Raw genomic sequence first — 20,160 nt, forward strand, 5'->3', positions numbered from 1 at the left:
AGTATGAGTGGACCCAGGCGATTGCATCTTTGGAAAAGTGGGCAGCCGAGGCCAAGTGTCTGCACAGCACTTTGTGTTCCACCAAGTCAAATGCGGCCGAGAGATCAAGGAGGAGAATCATGGCAGTTTTCCCTGTGTTCTTTAGCTCATTAATTTGTGTTTTAAGGTCAATTAGTGCCGTTTCTCTTCCGTGTTGCGGCCTGAAGCTGGATTGACGGGAGCCTAGGAGGTGGTTAGTCTCAAGGTACGTTTGTATTTGCTGATATGCAACTTTATCGATTATTTTGAGAAGGCACTGTAGTGATCGGCCTGTAGTTGGTAGGGATAGCGGGATCTAGGGTTTGTTTTTTAAAAGTGGTAGAATCCATGATTCTTTTAGATTGCTTGGGACAGTGTTAGTGTCAAAGGAGGCATTAATTAATTTCAAAATGAATGGTGCAAGGTCTCTTGCTGCAACTTAAATTTGGGAGGGGTAGTTGGAGGTGCATCAAGATTAGATAGGGAGGCTTTCTTGTTTGCAATCGTATTTTGTAGTAGTGTTATTTTATTGGTGAGAGCATTCTGTATGATTGTGCACCATGGTTTATCCTTGGGTGCATTGTCTGTGGGAGGAATTGGGGATTCCAATTTTATGTAGTGTCACAAATAGTTCTTTGGTATTCGAACTCGCATTAGATATCCTTTCATTGCAGAGGTCTTTTTTCGTGCAAATTATTTCCTTTTTGTAATTGTTAGCAAAGGTAGCTAAGAGCAACTTTATTTTCATCCATAGGAGTGTGTCGCCATAGGGTTTCTAATTTTCTTTTTTGTGATCTCAGATTTTTAAGATGTGGGGTGAACCAAGTATTAAGGTGTGTGCGCTGTTTGCTTTTGCGCATTTTGAGGGATGCAATGAAGTCTAGGGCCTTAGACATAGTGTTGTTATAAACTTTGACCATGGTGTTAGGGTCAGAAGTATTAGGGAAAGAGTTGAGCGATGGTAAAATGTGTGGTAATAGTCTTTCCGGTGTGATGTTTTTTTTACTTCTCGTGGGAAGGGGTGGTGCCATAACTTTATCTTTGGTCAGTTGCTTGGGCGTGGTTAAGGTGAAGGCAATCAAATGGTGGTCAGACCAGTGTTGGGGGGGGTAACCCTGGTAATGGATGTCAAGGTTCTCTGTGGATATGGTGTCAGCTATTTCAGTGGCATGTGCTACTAGTCACCTGGTATTAATCACAGCGCCAGAGATTACAGTCAGGTTTTTTGGAATCCTTTACTCTATTGAGTAGGGATTTGGATGGCGTAATGTTGATTTTATTTTTGTGTGGCACATAGCGCATTGATAGTAAGGTTCCATTATGGGTCTGAGTGGCTGTGCTGAGTATAGATTTGATTCCATAAGTATTTTCATTCTGTTTAAGGTTGGGCATTATAATCTTGCTGCAGCGTGGCTCATAGAGACGGGGTAGTCTAGCTCAGAGTCTACAGTCTACTGTTTCTGGCCGCTAAAGGGCAAGGTATATAACTACTGTAGGTCATAGTATAGGTTATGTGTTGTATGATAGTTAGAGTTAAGGTAAGAGAGGGTAGGGACAATTGGACAGGCCTGGGGGGCATCATTTCTGAATCGCTCAGTTCCTCTAGTTACTTAGTTGTATTAGGGTAGGTGCTAGCAGAGTTTAAGCTGAGCAAAGGTAGGGTTAGGAGGCAGTTCAAAAGGCTGAGGCTTAGGCCTAGGCAGAATAAGTATGGCTGGATGGACAGCAACAAGCCTAAGGTCATAGAGTTTCGAGTTGAGGTAGAATGTTGAGCAACGACTTAGTACACGTGGGTCTGTATGTGATTAGCATACAGAGCAGATATAGTGGTGAGCTGTCATCAGCAAATCATCAGGTATAGGCTACGGCAATAGTGGTGGGTAGCTAATCAGTTAAGGATGATAAAAAGGTATGCACTCAGCAGGTCTAGCTAATGAGTTCAGGTAGTAGGTAATCAACAATAGGATTGTACAGTCCAAGCATTGAGGTTATCAACATACAAGGATAGTCATTAGCAGCAAGTGTTGGTTGTAACTGGATCATTCAGAGGTTAACAGAGTAGTACAATGACAAGCGAGCTGAATGTCATACATTAGTTAGGAGGATTTACTTGAATAGTACAGATCTATGAAAACCTAGTCGAAACAGGATCACCCCTGTTGCTCTAAAACTATCAAGGACCACATCAACTCCCTGGCTCCTGCCCTGGCTGATTTCTGTAATCACTCCTTCACCACTGGAGTCTTCCCATACCCCCCAAAGCAATCCCTTGTGCACCCTCTTTTTTAGAAACCCTCTGCCGACCCCTCCTGCCCAGCTAACTATAACCCAATCTCCATCACTCCCTTCCTGGGCAAGCTCCTGGAGAAACTGGCCATCTCCCAGCTCAATCTACACACTGAATATGTTGGTTGTCTTCGTGACCATCAGTCTGGCTTCAGAGCTGCCAGAAGTATGGACACTGCTCTCCTGAACATCCGTGAAGACCTGTGTGTTCTCATCTTGCTTGATCTCTCCTCTGCCTTTGACACTGTCAACCATGACATCCTGCTCCACCGTCTCTGTGATAACCTGGGTATCACTGGTCAGGCTCTGGCGTGGTTGACTTCTTTCTTCCCTGACCGACCCTCCCAGGCCCAACTTGGGTCCTTCCTCTGCAATATATTTTTCTCTACCTGTGGTGTCCCCCAGGGATTTAACCTCTCTCCCTGGCTGTTCAACCAATTCCTGGCACTCCTTGCCCACCACATCGCCGCTCTCTGCCACAACTTTCAGGGCTATGCGGATGATACCCAGCTCATTTTCAGGCTACTCACAGCCTCCTCCTCTCCTTCCCTCATCTCTGACTGCCTGTCTGCCATCCAGGAGTGGTGTGCCTTTAATGAACTCTGCCTTAATGCCAGTAAGACAGAGATTCTACTCATCGGCACACCCTCTCCCTCCTTCCGTGTAGCTTTCTGGCTGGCCTCTCTTGGCCCTCTTCCTGCTACCACCTGCAGGGCTAAAAACCTTGGGGTCATCTTCGATTCCACACTCTCCTTCTCTCCTCACATCTCTGACGTCTCTTAGAAGTCACACTACCAGCTGCACCTCCTCAGAGGTATTCTTCCTTTCCTCTCCTTCCCCCAGAAGAGAGGCTCACTGTCTCCAGAGCCCTGGTTCTCTCTAAGTTGGCCTATTGTAACAGCCTCCATCTAAATCTGCCTGCCTCTACTCTCCGCCCTCTGTAACTTATCCAAAACAGGACTGCGAGACTTGTCCTTGGCCTCAAGCCCAGGGATCGTATCTCTCCAGGACTGAAATCTCTGCACTGGCTCCCAGTGGCTGCGAGAATTAGGTTCAAAACCCTCTGCATTGTCCACAAGGCCTTCTGGGGTTGCAATACCTTCAACTCTCTCTTCCTAAATATCTTCCTTCTTGATGTCTTTGCTCATCTGCCTCCAACTCCCTCAGGGTCAGTCGCTTCTCCAAGCAATGAGTTGGTTGTAAGTCTCTCTCTTCAGCAGGGGTCTCCCTCTGGAACAGCCTTCCTGCTGTTCCAGCCATCTCAAGTTCCGGAAGCACCTCAAAACCTTCCTCTCTGCATCTGCCTTCTCTCTGCCTCTCCCCTGCTGAATTCCTGACAGAAACTGCACTGGTTACCTGGCCACCCTCTGAACTCAGGCCCAGACCCCGCCAGTTGCCCACTTGCACTGCCTCCCTGGCAACCCCTGCACCTGGGGACTGATTTCTGTATCCCTACAGTCCCCCGACCAGCACTTACGTCTGCACTTACATTGCACTTGCCACCAGCTGGCCATTTTTTATTTATCTTATTTATTCTATTATTCCATGTACTGCACTTTCCCCTCTCCCTTCCCCCGCACTTCTCCCTTTCCCCCTTCCCATGCACTTGCGCGATCTGAATGACACTGGGCCTCATAGGATCGTTGTCTGTCTTTCCTTTGTTCCCCCTCCCTTGCCTCGTCGTGCCTTGAAACACTTGTGTAGAGGCGCGTTATAAATGCCATATCATATATCATATCATATATCAACTATAAAAGCATAGGTCGAGGATACATAGGAGGGTGTCACAATAACATGCAAGCTGTAACGTGTACAGGCTGTAGCAATGGCACGAAAGCAATCTACATAGGTTACGTGCGCTTAAGTATTATAGAAGGGCACAATGTAAGTTAGACAGTGCTAGAACGTGAGCAGTGAGGCGTAGTAACAAACGGGTTAATCATTCTGCAACAGGTTACGTTGCCCTCGGTACTATAGATAGATACACAGTGAATTAGATTAGCAGGTTAGAACAACATACGTGATGCATTGGGCCTAGATAGAAGTCATTGAGTTTCTATGCCATATAGGTTTACAGATATTGGAGCAGTGCAAAATCAAGCATCAGGTATATGGGATGCTCATGCCACGCTCCCCTTGGAAGGGTTTGGTTAGAGTCTGACGTCGGCAAGTGCGGCAAACAGGAGGTAAAACAGGGCTTTAACCTAGGCCTTTACCACACAACGGCTACCGCCTTACGGTCACGCTGATTGGGTAATGCAGCATGTGTTACTTAGCAACAGAAGTAAACAGCCTCACTTTCAGCCCGCGTTGCGCCAGCCATATTGGAAAGGGCAAAGGCTTGGCGGCAGCTGTAAGCGATATTCAATCAACACTATAGCTAAGTCAATGCCTAGTCTGGGATGCTGAGGAAAACCATTATTGATGTATTTTTATGTCCAGTTCAGTACTCTGGATGACAACCCTTGTATAACACCCCCCTCTTAGAATCCCCCTGACCCCACTGAGCCAAGAAGTAGGCTTGTTTTGCAAATTAAAAAGGTTTATTTGGACAATTCAACAATATATATCTATCACACTTTATAAATAAATTGATAACTGATATCACACTTCAGAATATGACCGTGATCAACAATGGATAATGTTACAGGGGTACACTGATTTGGTTACTTAGGAGTAGTGTAGAGGATGAGGTAGCTGAAATGCTTGATGGTTTCAAGGAAATGCAAGGTGGAATAAAATGCAGTACAGAAATAACTTGTTATGATTTTAGCAAAAGGTAATATAATCACTTTTTCTTTTGACAATTCATTCCCCCCCTCTGCAATACAAGAAATGGAAGGAGAGCACACAGTCTTCAAGAATCCCAACAAATCACACTTTATAATGCAGTACACAGTTCCAGTTCCCCCAGCAAGCTTAGAGAAAACAGGGATGAGTTTTAAACACAGGCAAATTACTTTAATGTGGTTTGCAAGGAAGTGAAAAGGTGCTAAAATTGCTTTTAATTCCCTCTAGAGGTTCAGGGTGAGTGAGAGATGCCTGATGGTATTAGTTCAGGCTCACTTTAGCAATGCTCTGAGTTATTACCAGGTTGCTAACGGACTTTAACAAAGGAAAGAATGGGGCTGCTATTTTGACAAGTGGAGAAATTGAGCCAAATCGCAAATCGCGGTAAATTTCGCGAGTGCGTAAATCGCGATTGCGGAAAAAGTATAAGGAGTAGGAAGTCGGTTCTAGGACAAACGGTTCCAGAGATACGGACGATTTAATAAAGGTAGATTTTCGGATTTAAAGTAAAACTCAAAATGACAGGTGACAGCTTGCAGCTGCAGAATTGACAGGTGACAGTTGTGCAGCTTTACAAATGACAGATGACACGATTTCTAAAAGGCTGTTCTAATTAGGTTAAAATAGTTTGAATTAGATTATTTTAACTAAGAGATTGGTTCTGCACAGTTCTGCTAGGTACTCACAATATAAATTCGAACTAGGCCTCGTCACGGATCTGGTCAACACGTCCGGCGGCGGTTCTGTCTGCTCGGCGGGTCAATCAGGCACCGGTTCTGCTCACAGCGATCCGGATCTCTGGTTCTGCTCACAGCGGTCTGGGTCAGCTCTCTGGATCTCTGGTCTGGTCTCTGGCAATTGTTCTTGGCAAAGAATTCAAACAGCTCGCCCGGCTGTGGAATAGTTTGCAAATGATTTTAAGGATGCTGAGGCCTGCTGAGAAGAGTTCTCAGTTTGTGGGTTTAGGCCCTTGCTTTAAGTTCTGAAGTAAAGTTCTGGTCTTTGGAGATTGATGGATGTGAAGTCTGGAGTCTCACGGCAGAGCGTCCCGCAGAAAATGGAATTGAATCTCCCTACCAGTTCCAGCAGTCTCTTTTTATGTGTTTTTAAAAGTGGGTGGAGAGGCTAGCATCACTAAGCCTGACCCTCTCTTGATTTGATAGGTCAATAGATTCTTTGGTCCCTGATTTGGGAAGGGATAGTGTGTCAGAGTGATGTCATTTTTATGACCTGCAGAAATGACACTCCCCTGGTCAATGTGCACACAAATGTATTCCTGATCCAAATACATATTTCCCAGGTACACAGTTGTTTGACATCACATACACACATCATATATTACTAAAGATAGTCCCTGTCCCGACTCTGGCGTTTCTAGGAGCTTGCATTCAAAAATGGCAACTTATTTTCGATTTTAGTGGGTTTTGCAACATTGGTTTTTCATCAAAAATTATACAAAGGTACATTTCCCTTCCACATATATCCCAGTAACTGTCCATGTCTCTAGCTTAAGTACATTGTCTACAATATTCATAATTAGCGGTGTTTTGCCCCAGAACATGGTACAAATTGGAGTTTGGACTCAAATCGTGAGGGCATTTTTCAAACTAAGACTCTCAAAGTTGTACATTCCTGTCATTTGGTTACAATAAATTATCACTGTTTCTATAAAATATATATTTGTTGCAATTCAACTCCCCAAAGTGTTTGGGTCCGCCTCCAGAAGTATGGGTGGGTCAGTGATCACATGTCTCTCCTTGGTGGCAGAGGGCTGTTGAATGGAAACACTCAAAATTAACATACCCCATTCAACAGAAAGAGCCTTTTGTGTGGGCTCCAACAGGCTGCCTGGAAGTCCCTCCTCAATCAATCAACAGGGTCATGTGATATCCTGCCTCCTGGTGTGGGAATCTCTGAGGTGTTAAGGTTTCCCTGCCTCTTGGCCTCTGGGAACAGCAGGTGGCTAAGATTTTCAATTAACCAACATGCTTTGAAGTCCCTGCCCCTCTTGCAACTCCTAAATACAGTTTCCCTGTCAGAGTTTAGACCGCTAGCACCAACTTGGAGAATTTGTCAGTACTGCATCCATTTTTGAGTTGTCTTGAATTTGACAGGAGATTTTTGCTATTGTTCTGATAGGCATCCTGACATTAGTGGTTATGTGGAACCCCCCCCACAAGAAGGTTCAATCTTTAGAGTGGTCTTGTGCCAACTGCGCAGTTCTCCTGGATTCTGGCGTGAATGTGGGCGGCGATAGCTCATCCCCACATCCACCCAGTCTATTGATTCAGTTTGTCCTGGGATAGAATAATGGGCGGCGACAGCTCATCCCCACATCTACCCAGTCTATTGATTCAACATGGGTCAAAACCCTTCACACAGCATGACGGACGCCGTCAGGAAAGGTAAAAGATGCATGATTTGCTAATTATGGTAGTGATTCTCATAATCAGTAGCTGTGCTGGAAAAAAAGGTCATGAGTGGTATAAGTGGCAATGGACATGAACAGCATCATGGAACGAGGCCACAGCACAGGCTACAAAGGGGATAGAGGAAGCATCTCAGAAGTTGTAACAGATGATCATGACTAGGCGCAAGGTCCGAGCCATCTGTACAGTTTGTTACTTGACTAAACGACCACAGTGAGGATACGAACAATCTTGAAGCACCTATCCAATGACAACTACTTTACTCCAAAATACATCACATTATGACAGGACGGGACTCACTGGGACTAGCCTCTTTCTCAGCCCTCCACCTTTTATTGGAGTCACTTCTGAGGCTATACAACAACATGAAAGAGGTGGTGCAAAATAACGCCCAGAAGTTGAACTCACTCGACCTGGGGGGTAAAACAGCTATTGACCACAAGGTCAGAAACTCACAATCTGTGCAAGCAAGTGGTGCCTGAGAGCAGAAGGACTGAAGTCAATGAGGTCCCTAACATGGATGTAACGCCACATCAAGTTGCCTCACCAGTGGTCACAGGTTTGAGAGAGAACTACTCACCATTAACTACAACAATCGGTGAACCTTCAGGCAGTCTCTCAGTGACACAACCGAGGCATCAACACAGAGTGCACAAGGGGGATGGATAAGAATAAACAGGCAAAAAGGAAGGGGAAACAACAAGCGTTCTAAAAAAAGAGCAAAAATATCCCAGCCCTAAATGGAAACGGCGGCAACAATTCAAAGGAATTCTTCAGCGCTCTATCGGAACAGGCAGGTTCCTGAACAAAATAAGCTCACCAATGAGCATACAGAAACTAATGTGGTGTCTAAGCGTACTGGCACCAAGAAAACGTTTAAAAAAGAAATCAAAAATAATTTATTTTCTTGGTACTCCTAACACGATTACCACTGAGCCCTTATCAGCATAGTCTCACCAAACAGAAGAAACGATAATCAATGAGGAAGACAAAAGCAGTCCTCAATTATCACAGTCGGTAGTGGAGGTGAATGTGCAGGTCCAACACACCCAGGACTCTACAACATCTTCCACGAAAACTACGCAGAACCAGAATTTGCCAGCTGTTACACCACAAGTAATTTGTGACAAATTTCAAGGAACTATTATGGTCTGGTCTATTAGCCCGCAAACATGTGGCCAACTTCACATGAATCGGGGCCAAATGATCAAGGGGTTCCAGGCAATTTCTGCACTAAGTGCGTTGCGCTCAGACGACATCCAGAAGAAAGCCTTCCCCAAAAAAGGAGCAGAGAGCTTGGTATGCTACTTTGCAACTAATCTGATAGTACAAATTGTGAAACAATCGGGAAGTCCTCAAAACTATAAGGTATGACGTGGATGAACTGCAAAATCAAGAGTTGGCTGGGAACTCCTTGAATCCACCTCAGAAAACATTGCAGGAACCAGTTACCTCATGCACCACGGAGTCTTGCAGTCACAAGAGTGGGAGTGGAGGACTGGTCTTGGCTTGAGGCCGTAATCGAGATGTTTAAAAAACCGCTGCATGTGGTAATATTGAATATGTGTGGTTATTTTAGATAAGCGGAACTAGGGTTGAATCTCTAACCGTTGGTAGATGTGAACTTGCTCCAAGAAACCATGTCCCCTTATGCTTTTGATCTGGAAGGCTATCACATTTATTGCAAGAATGCAATTGGAGGAGTAAAAGGCCGGCCAAAGGGGGGTCAGGTGGTCACGGTAGACCTGAACTGCGACTGCAGCCACTTTGAGGTTGCGGCCAATGAATTGTTGGCCATTAATATCTATTTTCCATACCTAAAAGAAAATGTTTGGGTTGTGAATGTGTACTGGAATCATGCAAGCATACCACTCGCAGATCTTCATCTCAAGCTGGATTCCCTGCTCTTGGCATGGCTAGGGACAGATCACAACCAACATGTCATTCTGGCGGGGGACCTAAACGCATCATGTGTTGATGTGCAGGGATTAAGAGGGCATTCCTTTTGTGAAGCGGTTGTCTGCACCCCTAGGCCGGGGTTGGTCTAGTTGTGCCACAATCTGCAGCTGACAATCACATCTTCTACACAATCACTGCTTTTGAGCCACAGTGCCCACGATACCTGGTATAGCCCTATATCGCGCATTCATTCATTATATGCAAAAAGAGGTCTCGGAGTCCCTCTTCCGGCACACATACATCCTATTGACCAGTTCTTGGGTGGATGGCCCCCGGGAGAGTCTCAACCATGCTTCAGCTCAATGTGCTTTTCACAGAGGAGAAATTTCCATAGGCATATCAGTCTTTGTCCCACGCGAAGGTAGTCCAGCACTGAAATGCTAGGCAAATCTACTCTGAACAAGAGTACCAACAGCAACCCAGACACTTGTTTCAACCTAGTCGGGGCTCATCAGTGAGGTGGAGCTGTGCCTCTCTGAGCACAGTGTGCAAGGGGTCCGCATCTGGTTTACCCAGGGTAACTTAGGGTGAGAACCCAAAGTACCCAAACATGTGCATAAAGACGTATGGGAGTCCCTCTACCAGCACAAACACAGCCCATTGACCTGTTCTTCTGTGGATGGCCCCCGAAGCGTCTCAACCTCTCTTTTGATTATTCATTCAATATAGGTTGCCATAAACTTGAAAAAGACTTCATGTGTTTGGCAAGCGTACAATATCTAAGATACAGACAAATATGTGAAGGTTTTGCCAGCAAATGCTATGCACAGAGTTTAATGACACAACCATTTTCTTTGATCTTTGGATCTTATTATGTGCTGAAAAATTATCAAAGAAGAAATGCTACAAAGTGCAGACCAGAACAAGACCAAGAATAACACAGGGTTATCTTAGAAAAGATAAGTATTTTCTAAAATCAGGAACACATCTTTGATATGCTGGATCTGTCGCAATGCCATCTAATTCTGGTTAGTGTCGGTTATAGCCATCATATGTAAGTCACATCCTTTCATATCCAGTTGCTTGGATCGTATACCAAGTGTAAACTCAATTGCCTCATACTGCCAGTGAATGCCAGACAATGGATCATAATGAGATCAGGTTTATATATAGTGCTTCAGAACGGTTCATCCTGCCTTTAAGCGTTGTAATACAACCTGTTACTGTTTAATATAATGGTACTTAAGTTATCAATCTTACAAAGATGAAGGGCCAAGGTAACTCTGCTGAGTTGCACGCTTGTGAAGTGCAAGCTGGACCCGTGTCAGAAAAGACTGCATACCTCATTGAGCTAGCCCCACTAACAATATGCATTGTAATCAGCAGAGGTGAGGTTGAGCCTCATATGTATGTCCCTTTGCTAGCATCGTTTCCTCCATGTGTTTCTTAGTGCACATTTATCCACAGCGGTTTTTAACGTATTTCTTTTGGCCAAACAACCCCCTGCCCCACCTCCCACCCCCCGCTCCCCTTCAACCCTCTCCTCATCCCATATTTCCTCTCCCATACCTAACCCCTGCATTTCAAGTGAGGAAAATGAGATAAAAAAGTGCAGTCTATATTCTACTGTAAAACATTGGACACCACTACCAGCATATGCCAAGCACAGCCTCCAATGATCCATTACAGTATGCTTGCACAATAGCACATCCTGTGTACACATGCTGCTTATATATGAAGATGCGCAGTCGCAGAGAATGCATGCTTCACTTTACAATTCATACATGCATAATTTATTTGCACGCTGCGACTTCATTTATTAGAAATGAAATGGAGCGGCTCACCAGTGATCTTTAGCTGGCCTGTGTCACCATGAAAACAAACAAGAAAATCACCCTCTAAGCATCATTCACTTGTATACAAGCAGCAGTAGACAGCAAAACTGCATTGTTAGACCCCAACCCAGGTCAGATCTGATAAGGAGGAGGTCAGGCCAGCACTAAGAGGGACTGTCTGGTGAAGCACATGAAGTGGGCCACTGCTGCAGCGATTAATATTGAGCTCTTGAAGACAGGGCTGAAAGTTTAGCCAGGACACTGTCTGCTTACATAGCCTCATGTTTCAGAGGCAATTAATTCAGAACACGAGAGCCCTGTATGCTTTCTGTCCCTTGCACCCCCAATGGGTGCAGGGCAATACCAGGGATGCCGAAGGATAAGATGGGGTAGAAGTCGCTACACCTAGCCTACCTCTGAATGGTGTCACTGCTTTAGTTACTATATCGAAAACGTTCTCTGCAGAAATCGTACTGAAAAAGCTAAAGGCATTGGTTGACTTATATTTTTTTTACATTTTTTTATTAAAATGTTAGCTATTTAATTGCCTTTTAACATAGGACAACATAAATCATCTTAAATAAAACATATTTTAAATATTACATTTTCCATTTTTACTTAAATAAACAAAATAAATCAATCAATCCTCAGGGTTTCTAAATCAATAAAACATAACATCTTTATACAAATCAAGTAATCTCAACATTTTTATGAGCTCAATGTGTAAAAAAATATGTCATGCCCTGAGGACAGTCTATACCAAAAATCTTCAGTCAGCAGCCATTCCAGCTCATGTACAAAGTAGCCAAAAGATGACATCATCAGTTATTTTTTTCCAGAGCTCTGAATCATAACATGTCGCAGCGTTTGTCTAATATCACCATGACATGCAGGACACAACTCCTTTGGGGCCTTCTTCCGAGACCGACTAGACAGTGGGTAGTATGCTCAATCGGAATTGTAATAGCAAATTCCTCCCAGTATTATCGGGGAACCCTGTCAAGTAGGTTGGCAGAACTCCTCTAGGCTTGTCCAGGGTTGAGAAGCTACTGAGAAGTCTCAATGAGCTCATTTCCTCAATTGTTGTTAACCAATCTATCTCATTTATCATCCTCTTCATGCTGATCGGATTAGTCATTAAATCCTCTACCAACCTTGATATTGTGGTATGAACAGAAGTTACCTTTTTAGTCAATGTCTGCGCAGCCAACTGATCTATGTTGGACTTATTGCGGCCCTCCGCCATCATCCTGTTAGGATGTGCTGTGAGTCTAAAACCAAGATAGGTAGTTTCCCCCACCAGGGAGATGGATTGTGCATCAATACACCATTTAGTTTGTGTCCCCTTTCAGGACGGATTACAAAACCTCATTATATTAGTTTTTCTATGTTTGATCACCAACTAATTTTCTGATGCATAGCTATTCATTGCCCACAACAATTGTTGAATTCCTCCAGGAGCAAAATCTAATGGTAGAATATCATCAGCGTAAGCGATCCAGGTGTTCTTACGCAGACCGATTTAAGGGCTTACAAAGGTATGTCTACACAGTGCATCATTTAGGTCCGCCAGATACAAATTAAAGAAGCAGGGAGCAAGAATGTATCCCTGCCTCACTCCCCTCTCTGTATTTATGGGCCTTGATAGATGCCCCAGGGCATCTAATCTGACCTGAACAGTTGTGTCTTGATGCAGATGTGCCAGGATTGCTAATAGGCCAGAGGGAATGCCCCAATCTCTGCTTTGCCCACAGACGGTTTCTGTTTATGTTATCAAAAGCATTAGAGGGGTCAATCATGGTGACATAGAGAGGGGGATTGCCTAACTTTCATGAGTTATCTCAGCATATGCACTATTAGGCTATTTAAGGATTTAAGGTCTTTCACACAACTCTTCTGAAGCCAATTTGTGCTTTATCCAAGATACCATTGCTTTCTGCCCTATCTTCCAGTTCTATCAAAACGGCCCAGCCAAAAATCTTGCTGTCCGCATCCATAAGGGCGATCAGCCGATAGTTGTTTGGATCAGCCCATTCGACCTTCTTATAGATTGGAATAATTACAGCCATTTTACAGCTAACCAGAAATTTCCTCATTTCTGTGCAACTTTCAAAGAGAAGATGTGGGATCATGGTCCAGGTAGCCGGATCTGCTTTTAAAATGGAGTTAGACAGTCCATTTGGACCAGATGCCCTAGAACTGAATGATTTTTTTAATAAGATTTCCCTCCACTTCCAGAGAAGAGTACTGAGACCACAGAACATTTGAAGACACAATGGCCACATCCTGATTGATTTTACACATTCCTGAACTGCGTGCACCATAGATCTTCCTAAACACAATTGCTTTGACAGCTAGATTGCAAAGCTTTCACACCATTTACTTGTGACCAGAAATTGCGGGTGATCTTTGTAATCAGGGTCTCTAGCATTTGTTCACCTTGGCATTGAACTTTTAGAAATCTGTTGGACCCATTCCAATTCTGATACACTGCCAACATTGTTCTCCTCTGCTTTAGAAACACAGAATTATTCACAGCTCTTTCAAATCTCTCAGATTTCCCTAAATTCTCTTTTGCGTTGCCAGGTCTCCTGATCAAATTGATATTTATGAGTTGGCGATCGAGTATTCCTACCCATGCGGGGTTTATCCAATTCCCATTAAAAAAATTGAAAGTGGTCTGAAGAGCAGGCTAGGGTTAGTTGCTCAAAGGTTAACGACCCCACGGACTCTTTCACATTTGTTTTATCAGTCCACATCCATTTTTTTTTAAATTGGCCACTCTATTACACCCTTGATTTACCAGTAGGTCTCTATGATGACCACTCTCCGACATATTTCTTCCCCCACGTAGTTTGGCAGTCAGCATGCTATGGTTTCTTTTTTCTTTAGTTCTAATCTGCATCCTGACACAGCGATCAAACAGGTTTCCGGATAGAATAATGCAATCAATGACAGACTTCGTTCCATCTCCCTCCCACGTAAAAGCAGAACTGAGGTCTCTCTCCACACTCCCGTTACAAACAACCAAGTCCAACTCATTAAAGAAGTCTGTTCTCCACATTCATACCTTTTCCATTCAGACTATAAAATGGGGCTAGACAATGTGAATTCAGATCTCCTATCAAAATGCCCAGAGCTTCTCCCTCACCCATGGCATCTGACAGTGTTTCTGCATTGCGCTTAAGGATCTCATCCAAGGTGGAACATGCAGGGTTATAATAGAGATTTATAACTACCAACATCTCAATGATTTGTCAGTGTAATAACAGAGCTTGGAAGCAAGTATATCGTAATATGAATCCGTGTACTTTACCATTTTTGTTATTTTTGCATTACGTGAGGCACTTGTTAGGCCAGCTCTGCACAAACCGTACTGAAAAACCTAAAGGCATTGGTTAACAGTTAGCTTTGAGTTTCAATTTCAGTGATTCACTCGATGCCAAAAATGAACATATTGAGATAAGCTAGCCTTCCTCTCATCTTTGCCTTCTTACAAGCACGCCCTGGAGAAGATGTCTTTCTCCTGCTTTTAAGTGGTAGTATTGCTGGCAATAGTGATGCAGATCGCCTTTAGCGAGCTCTCTGATACAACCTATTCTGTAAGGCACCAGCCCTTCATACCCGAAACCGAGAATTACTCCATATGCACTGATCAAAAATCTAACATCCAGTACTGCATGCTTAATAATAGTGATAGTTATTCTCAAATTTAAGGAAAACGCGTGTTTTGGGATAGAGCCTTCACTCACCATGCCCCTCTGCTTTCATTATGTTCCCTCAAAATACAGTCTCGGTGGAATTTTTTTAAACATTTGAATACTTTACCTAAAAAAGTCAGAATATACAGATAGCACATTGACTACTCTTTTCAGGCAGCAAGCTAGCGTTCCCTTGGTGTGGGAGGTCAATGCATTGGTTAAACAGCCCATACAAGCTATTAACACCGTAATTCTGTTGAGTTCCTAACGGTTTATAGTAATTTTTTTCGACAGTTAAAAGTTTCGACACAAAAGCATCGAAGAAAAAAAACTTTTGAATGCATTTTTTTATTTTTTTTATTTAATGGGGGGTTCCCCCCAACCCGTTTTCTTTTTTAAAAAACACTTATTTTACTATGCAAAACTAAACTAAACCCTTTAACATAAAAAAATGCATTCGAATTTTTATTTTTAAAACTTTTATATGTAGAAACTATTTTTTCGAAAATATAACTGGACAGGGTTGCTAACATAGCTTCTGGTGAGGTTGCAGTTCTAAATCGTTGGCTTTTTTGACTGGAAGGGACTTGTGTTTCAAGAGTAATTCCAGGTGAGGGTAATATAGAAGGGGTGAGTGAAGGGCTGGGTGTAAATTTGAGAGATTCTTTTTTTTCAGGATGCAGGTGAAGTCCATATGACTGGAAATACACTTTTAGATTTGATTTTGCGTGTGTGTGTGCAGCGAAAGTCTAGCTAGAAATAAATGGAGGGCTGTACAAAAATGAGAGTGAGAAAGAGGCGGACCGAGGGGTGGAGAGACAGAGAGAGAGAGAGAGAGAGAGAGAGAGAGGGAGAGAGACTGACTCAGAGGGCAAGGGAAATAATGGGAGAGAGGGACAGACCGAGGGAGAGAGATGGGGCGGAGAGAGAGAGAGAGAGAGAGAGAGAGAGAGAGAGAGAGAGACTGGGAGGGTGAGGGAGATAATGGGATAGAGAAAGAAAGAACAAAGGAGAGACGAGGCAGGAGAGAGAAAGAGACGGAGAATGAGAGAGAGACTGGGGGTGAAGGAGATAATGGGAGAGCGAGAGAGACAGACTGAGGGAGAGAGACCGAGAGGCAGAGACAGACCGAGGGAGAGAGATGTGGTGGGAGAGGGAGAGAGACAGAGAATGACAGAGAGGCTGGGAGGGGGAGGGAGCTGATGGGAGAACGATAGAGAGAAAGGGGCAGCAGAGAGACAGGGAGTGCAAGAGAGATAATGGGAGAGAGAGAAGAGAGAGGGATAGTAAGAGAGAAGAGGAGAGGGAGATACAGAGAGGGAAGGACGAGGGAGGGAATGGGAGAGCTGGGTGAGATGGGAAGAGAGAGAGAAAGAGACGGACCGAGAGGGAGAGACGGAGAGAGAAGGGGCGGGAGAGATAGAGAGAGAGGAAGACAGGGGAGGGGTCGGGAGGGACAGACAGAAATGAGGAGAGGACCGAGGCTGGAAGGAGAGTGGAAAGTATTGGACTGCATAGAAAAGTGAACCAACGCTCGCAACAAACAGTGTAATGCTGCTTTTCGTTTTTTTTTTCCAGCACCAAACACAGAATGTTTCCCATTGCTGTCTTGGAAGAAGGTGCACGACTCGGTCCCCTGGAATATAATCTTGCTCCTGGGTGGAGGGTTTGCGATGGCAAAAGGCTGTGAGGTGAGTATATTTTCGACTCCACAGATACATGTCACCTCATGCACAAGTCTCGTCCGTTTATAGTAGGAGAGCAAACATGTTGATCAGCTGCTTTCCAAATTGGTAGTTGTTGCAGTGTCCGTGACATTTAGCACATTACTCGTCCAGCTGGTGCCAACGAACATCTGCTTGAGAGATCTTAACAACATGAGAACTAAAAGAGATCATGACCATTGGCACGATGATGGTACATGCACATAGTTGTGGAGCATTGAGCATTGGTGCATTTAGAAGAGTTTGAGCCATGGATGTGTGGCATGAGGAGCATGGCGGTCAAGTTGCGCAACGCTTGGGATCCCAGTACCGGAAGGATGCATTATTTTAAGGCCGCTATGTCCTCAAGTTGGATGGAGGTTGGCAACTCTTTCTAAGTCACATTGCTGGGATCCTTCTATGGGTACTGCACCCGTGTGTTTTGGCCCTGGATCTGATTAGCCTTCTTGCTGTAAGACACTGGCGATGTGTGCTCAGTTTGTGAGTAGGGAGTTTCTTGCAGGCTGACGAGGCAGGTGTGCTTTTACTATATTAATGTTATGTTATGTACATAGTTGTGATGGGCCACTGAACGCTGCTCCCCCAAAATCAATGTCGCATGCACTGGCACAACACATAATATCCAAATGCTGCTGCACCGGGGATCTGATCCTGTGGGGGAAGGATGTTTAGAAACCTGGAGAGGACTCGCATGCATTCGTGGGCGTAAATTTAGGGGGAACGGGGGTGTTTGTCCCCCCCCAACTTTCATGGCACACGATTTTGTCCCCATTCATTTGAATGGGGCATTTTTTTTTCAGATGACATGTCCCCCCCAACATTTTCAGCAACGTTACTCCACTGCATGCATCCATTGACTAGGCAACAGCGTCTGAAAAGGAGTCGGAGTGATCCTGAATGCACTTTAGTCTTGACAAAGACTCTTGGGCAGGGCACCTCTTTTCCTCCAATGGGGAGCCATAACATCCAAGAAAGAACGCTCGAGCTGTAGTTCTCACATAGAAAGTACAATCTGTCTGCATTCTAAAACCTCTTGGTAAACTATTCTTAGGGCTGCCCGAATGGAAGCATCTAACTTTCAGCATTCATGTGAAACTTGCCTCGGGCAGAGCACTCCCTGATGGCGGAGCAGGGCTATATGTGCACCGCATCATTTATATGCAGAGAAGTGGTGCTCTGCCTTCTGAGTGGGATGGCTGTTTAAATGGTCTGTGACGTAGAAGATACAAGCCAACTTATAGTGTTGGCTCTAGAACATGAGTGGTACGATGGAGGCTGCTCTCATGTCGTTGCAGACCTCCATTGTGACACAGCGGTAACGTGCCCTCTTTTGCTGGCAGCAAAATGGGGCACCTGCTCCAGTCAAGTATTGGTAGTGCAATAAAAAATAAAAATAAAAGTATTAGTAGTGCTATGGCCTAGCAAGGGAGAGAAAACATGTATTTATTGTATTTATTTATTTGCATTTTTAAAACACTCACACAGCCGGGGGCATCGAGGCGCTGTTACAGGAATATGTCTTAGTTGTGTATTTATAACGAGCTTAATAGCCAGAGGTTTCTAAGCGCGGAAACGGGGATCGAACCTGTTTTGCTACATGTGCTCTTGCTTACAAGTGGAGCACGTTGGCCCTGAGCCCTAGTTAAGAAGGCTGGGACTACCCTGCCTTCTTAACTAGTGCTTTATCTACAACTCAACACTGTTTGGCAACTATTGCAGACCTCTGGTTGCCAATCGAAATTATATACAAATTCGTTATTTGTGATGTGTGGCATATCATTTGGCCTATTGCTAAACATGTTTCATTAACTGTGCTGATTTAACAACAAAGACGTATTCATTCACTTGGGGGTATTGCTGCGTTTTTCATCACGCCTGCCACGTGTAGTGCTTCACGTTTTTATTACACCTGTACACGTTGTTGCAGCATTTCCACATCAGAGAATATACAGTCGCTAATTATTGGGACACATTTCTTGAAATTGGCAACTTTTTAGCAATCGCTGGCCACTCGTGAGTTTTTACGCTTGAAAGGGATCGCCAATGCACATTCTCGGAGGGTAGGTTTCAGCATTTCCAGTGCGGGCACCTAATAGGAGCAGCAGGTTTACAGAGGATTCTCCCCCCCTCCCCCCACGGAATAGTCTACTTTGTCCAAATGAATTTTCCCAACAGACTGCCTTTTGCGAATGGCAGCCTGTCCGGTTCAGTGCATGCACACAGTTGTGCATGCATTTTTAATGCACTAGTGTGTGACAAGCTAATGTGCAGGCCAAGAACGGGGGATGTCAGGGGAGTGGGAAAAATAGTGTCGGGTAACCAGGTGTAGGGGACGGTGTTTACTTACGGTAAGGGGAGTATCCTGGCAGGGGTGTATGGGCCGCCCCTGCACAAGGTGAGGTTATTGTTTGGGGGGGGGGTTGTAAGGCACTTAAGGGCATTGCTGCTGTCAGAGGGGCAGCAAGCTGTTTTTCTGCAGCACAAAAGCAGGACCAGGGAAACCAGACTTCAGCAAAAGTGGCCTGTGGGGAAATAATATGGAACCTTCCACACAGCAAACATTACGCTTATCCCATTAACCATAGTACTTTCCAAATGCACTGTCCTCGTTTCTCAAGTCTTAGATGAAGGTATGTCCAAATGTCCAATAAATAAATACAAATATACATTTCTAAGCAATGCTACATTGTGTGCTGTGCATTACCTTAACAGCACAGCTGGAGATGGAAAGGCACTGTCTGTCCAGGCACCAGATCATTGCAGCGTACTCGCGTTCCAGCTATGCTCACAACCTGACTTTTGCTGCATTCAAGAAGGATTGGAAACCCTGACTGTTCCTTCTCCACACACCCTATCCACAACCTGGCTCAGTCGAGAGTTACCACTCTCCGGTCTCACTGCGCCTCTGATGATTGAACTGCCATGAAACACATACACTACTCACTCTCCTCTACACACAGCCCTTTCCCAATCATAACTTTATTCCTCACTGTGATGCCCCACTACACCTCCCAATCGAGCCACCTCCCCTTCTTAAACAACTTTCCCCACACACATCATACCCATCTCTTTTGCCTCTGTCCTCCAACCCCTCGCGAACCCTCTTGCCACCCTACACCACCTGACTACCCTTTCATTTCATTCTCTAAACCCTGATCCCGTAACTCCCCACATTTGCATGCTTCGCAATCTCATCCAGCATTTCCCACTACACTACAACCCTACAGCATCACTGGTCCATCTCTCCCTACCACTCTGCCCTAGTTATCCATTCAAAACCTTCTCAGATACTCACCATACTGGCACATCTTGCCTGTCCCAGCAGTCACATAACACCCATCCTACCCATTGCCCAACTTCCACCCGACCACACAACTCTCCCTGACTCCCTCAGCCCTAAGGACACCCCCCCCAACCTTACCAAGGCCCTTTCTAACGGGTCCCTACAAATTCAGGCTCACACACCCAGCTGTCTCCC

At 44.6% G+C, this 20,160-nt stretch overlaps 1 protein-coding gene across 2 annotated transcripts in view; it reads left to right on the forward strand.

Moving 5' to 3' along the window:
• The window catches only part of SLC13A3 (solute carrier family 13 member 3), a 679,238-nt gene that overhangs the window by 499,006 nt on the left and 160,072 nt on the right, over positions 1 to 20,160 (forward strand). For both annotated transcript variants that reach the window (XM_069651309.1, XM_069651308.1), the window contains exon 10: positions 16,537 to 16,649. In XM_069651309.1, coding sequence (XP_069507410.1) covers positions 16,537 to 16,649 — 113 coding nt within the window. The remainder of the gene's footprint in view (positions 1 to 16,536; positions 16,650 to 20,160) is intronic.

Source organism: Ambystoma mexicanum, chromosome 3p, assembly GCF_040938575.1.
Source record: "Ambystoma mexicanum isolate Mex_15411 chromosome 3p, UKY_AmexF1_1, whole genome shotgun sequence".
In the NCBI taxonomy this organism is placed as follows: domain Eukaryota; kingdom Metazoa; phylum Chordata; class Amphibia; order Caudata; family Ambystomatidae; genus Ambystoma; species Ambystoma mexicanum.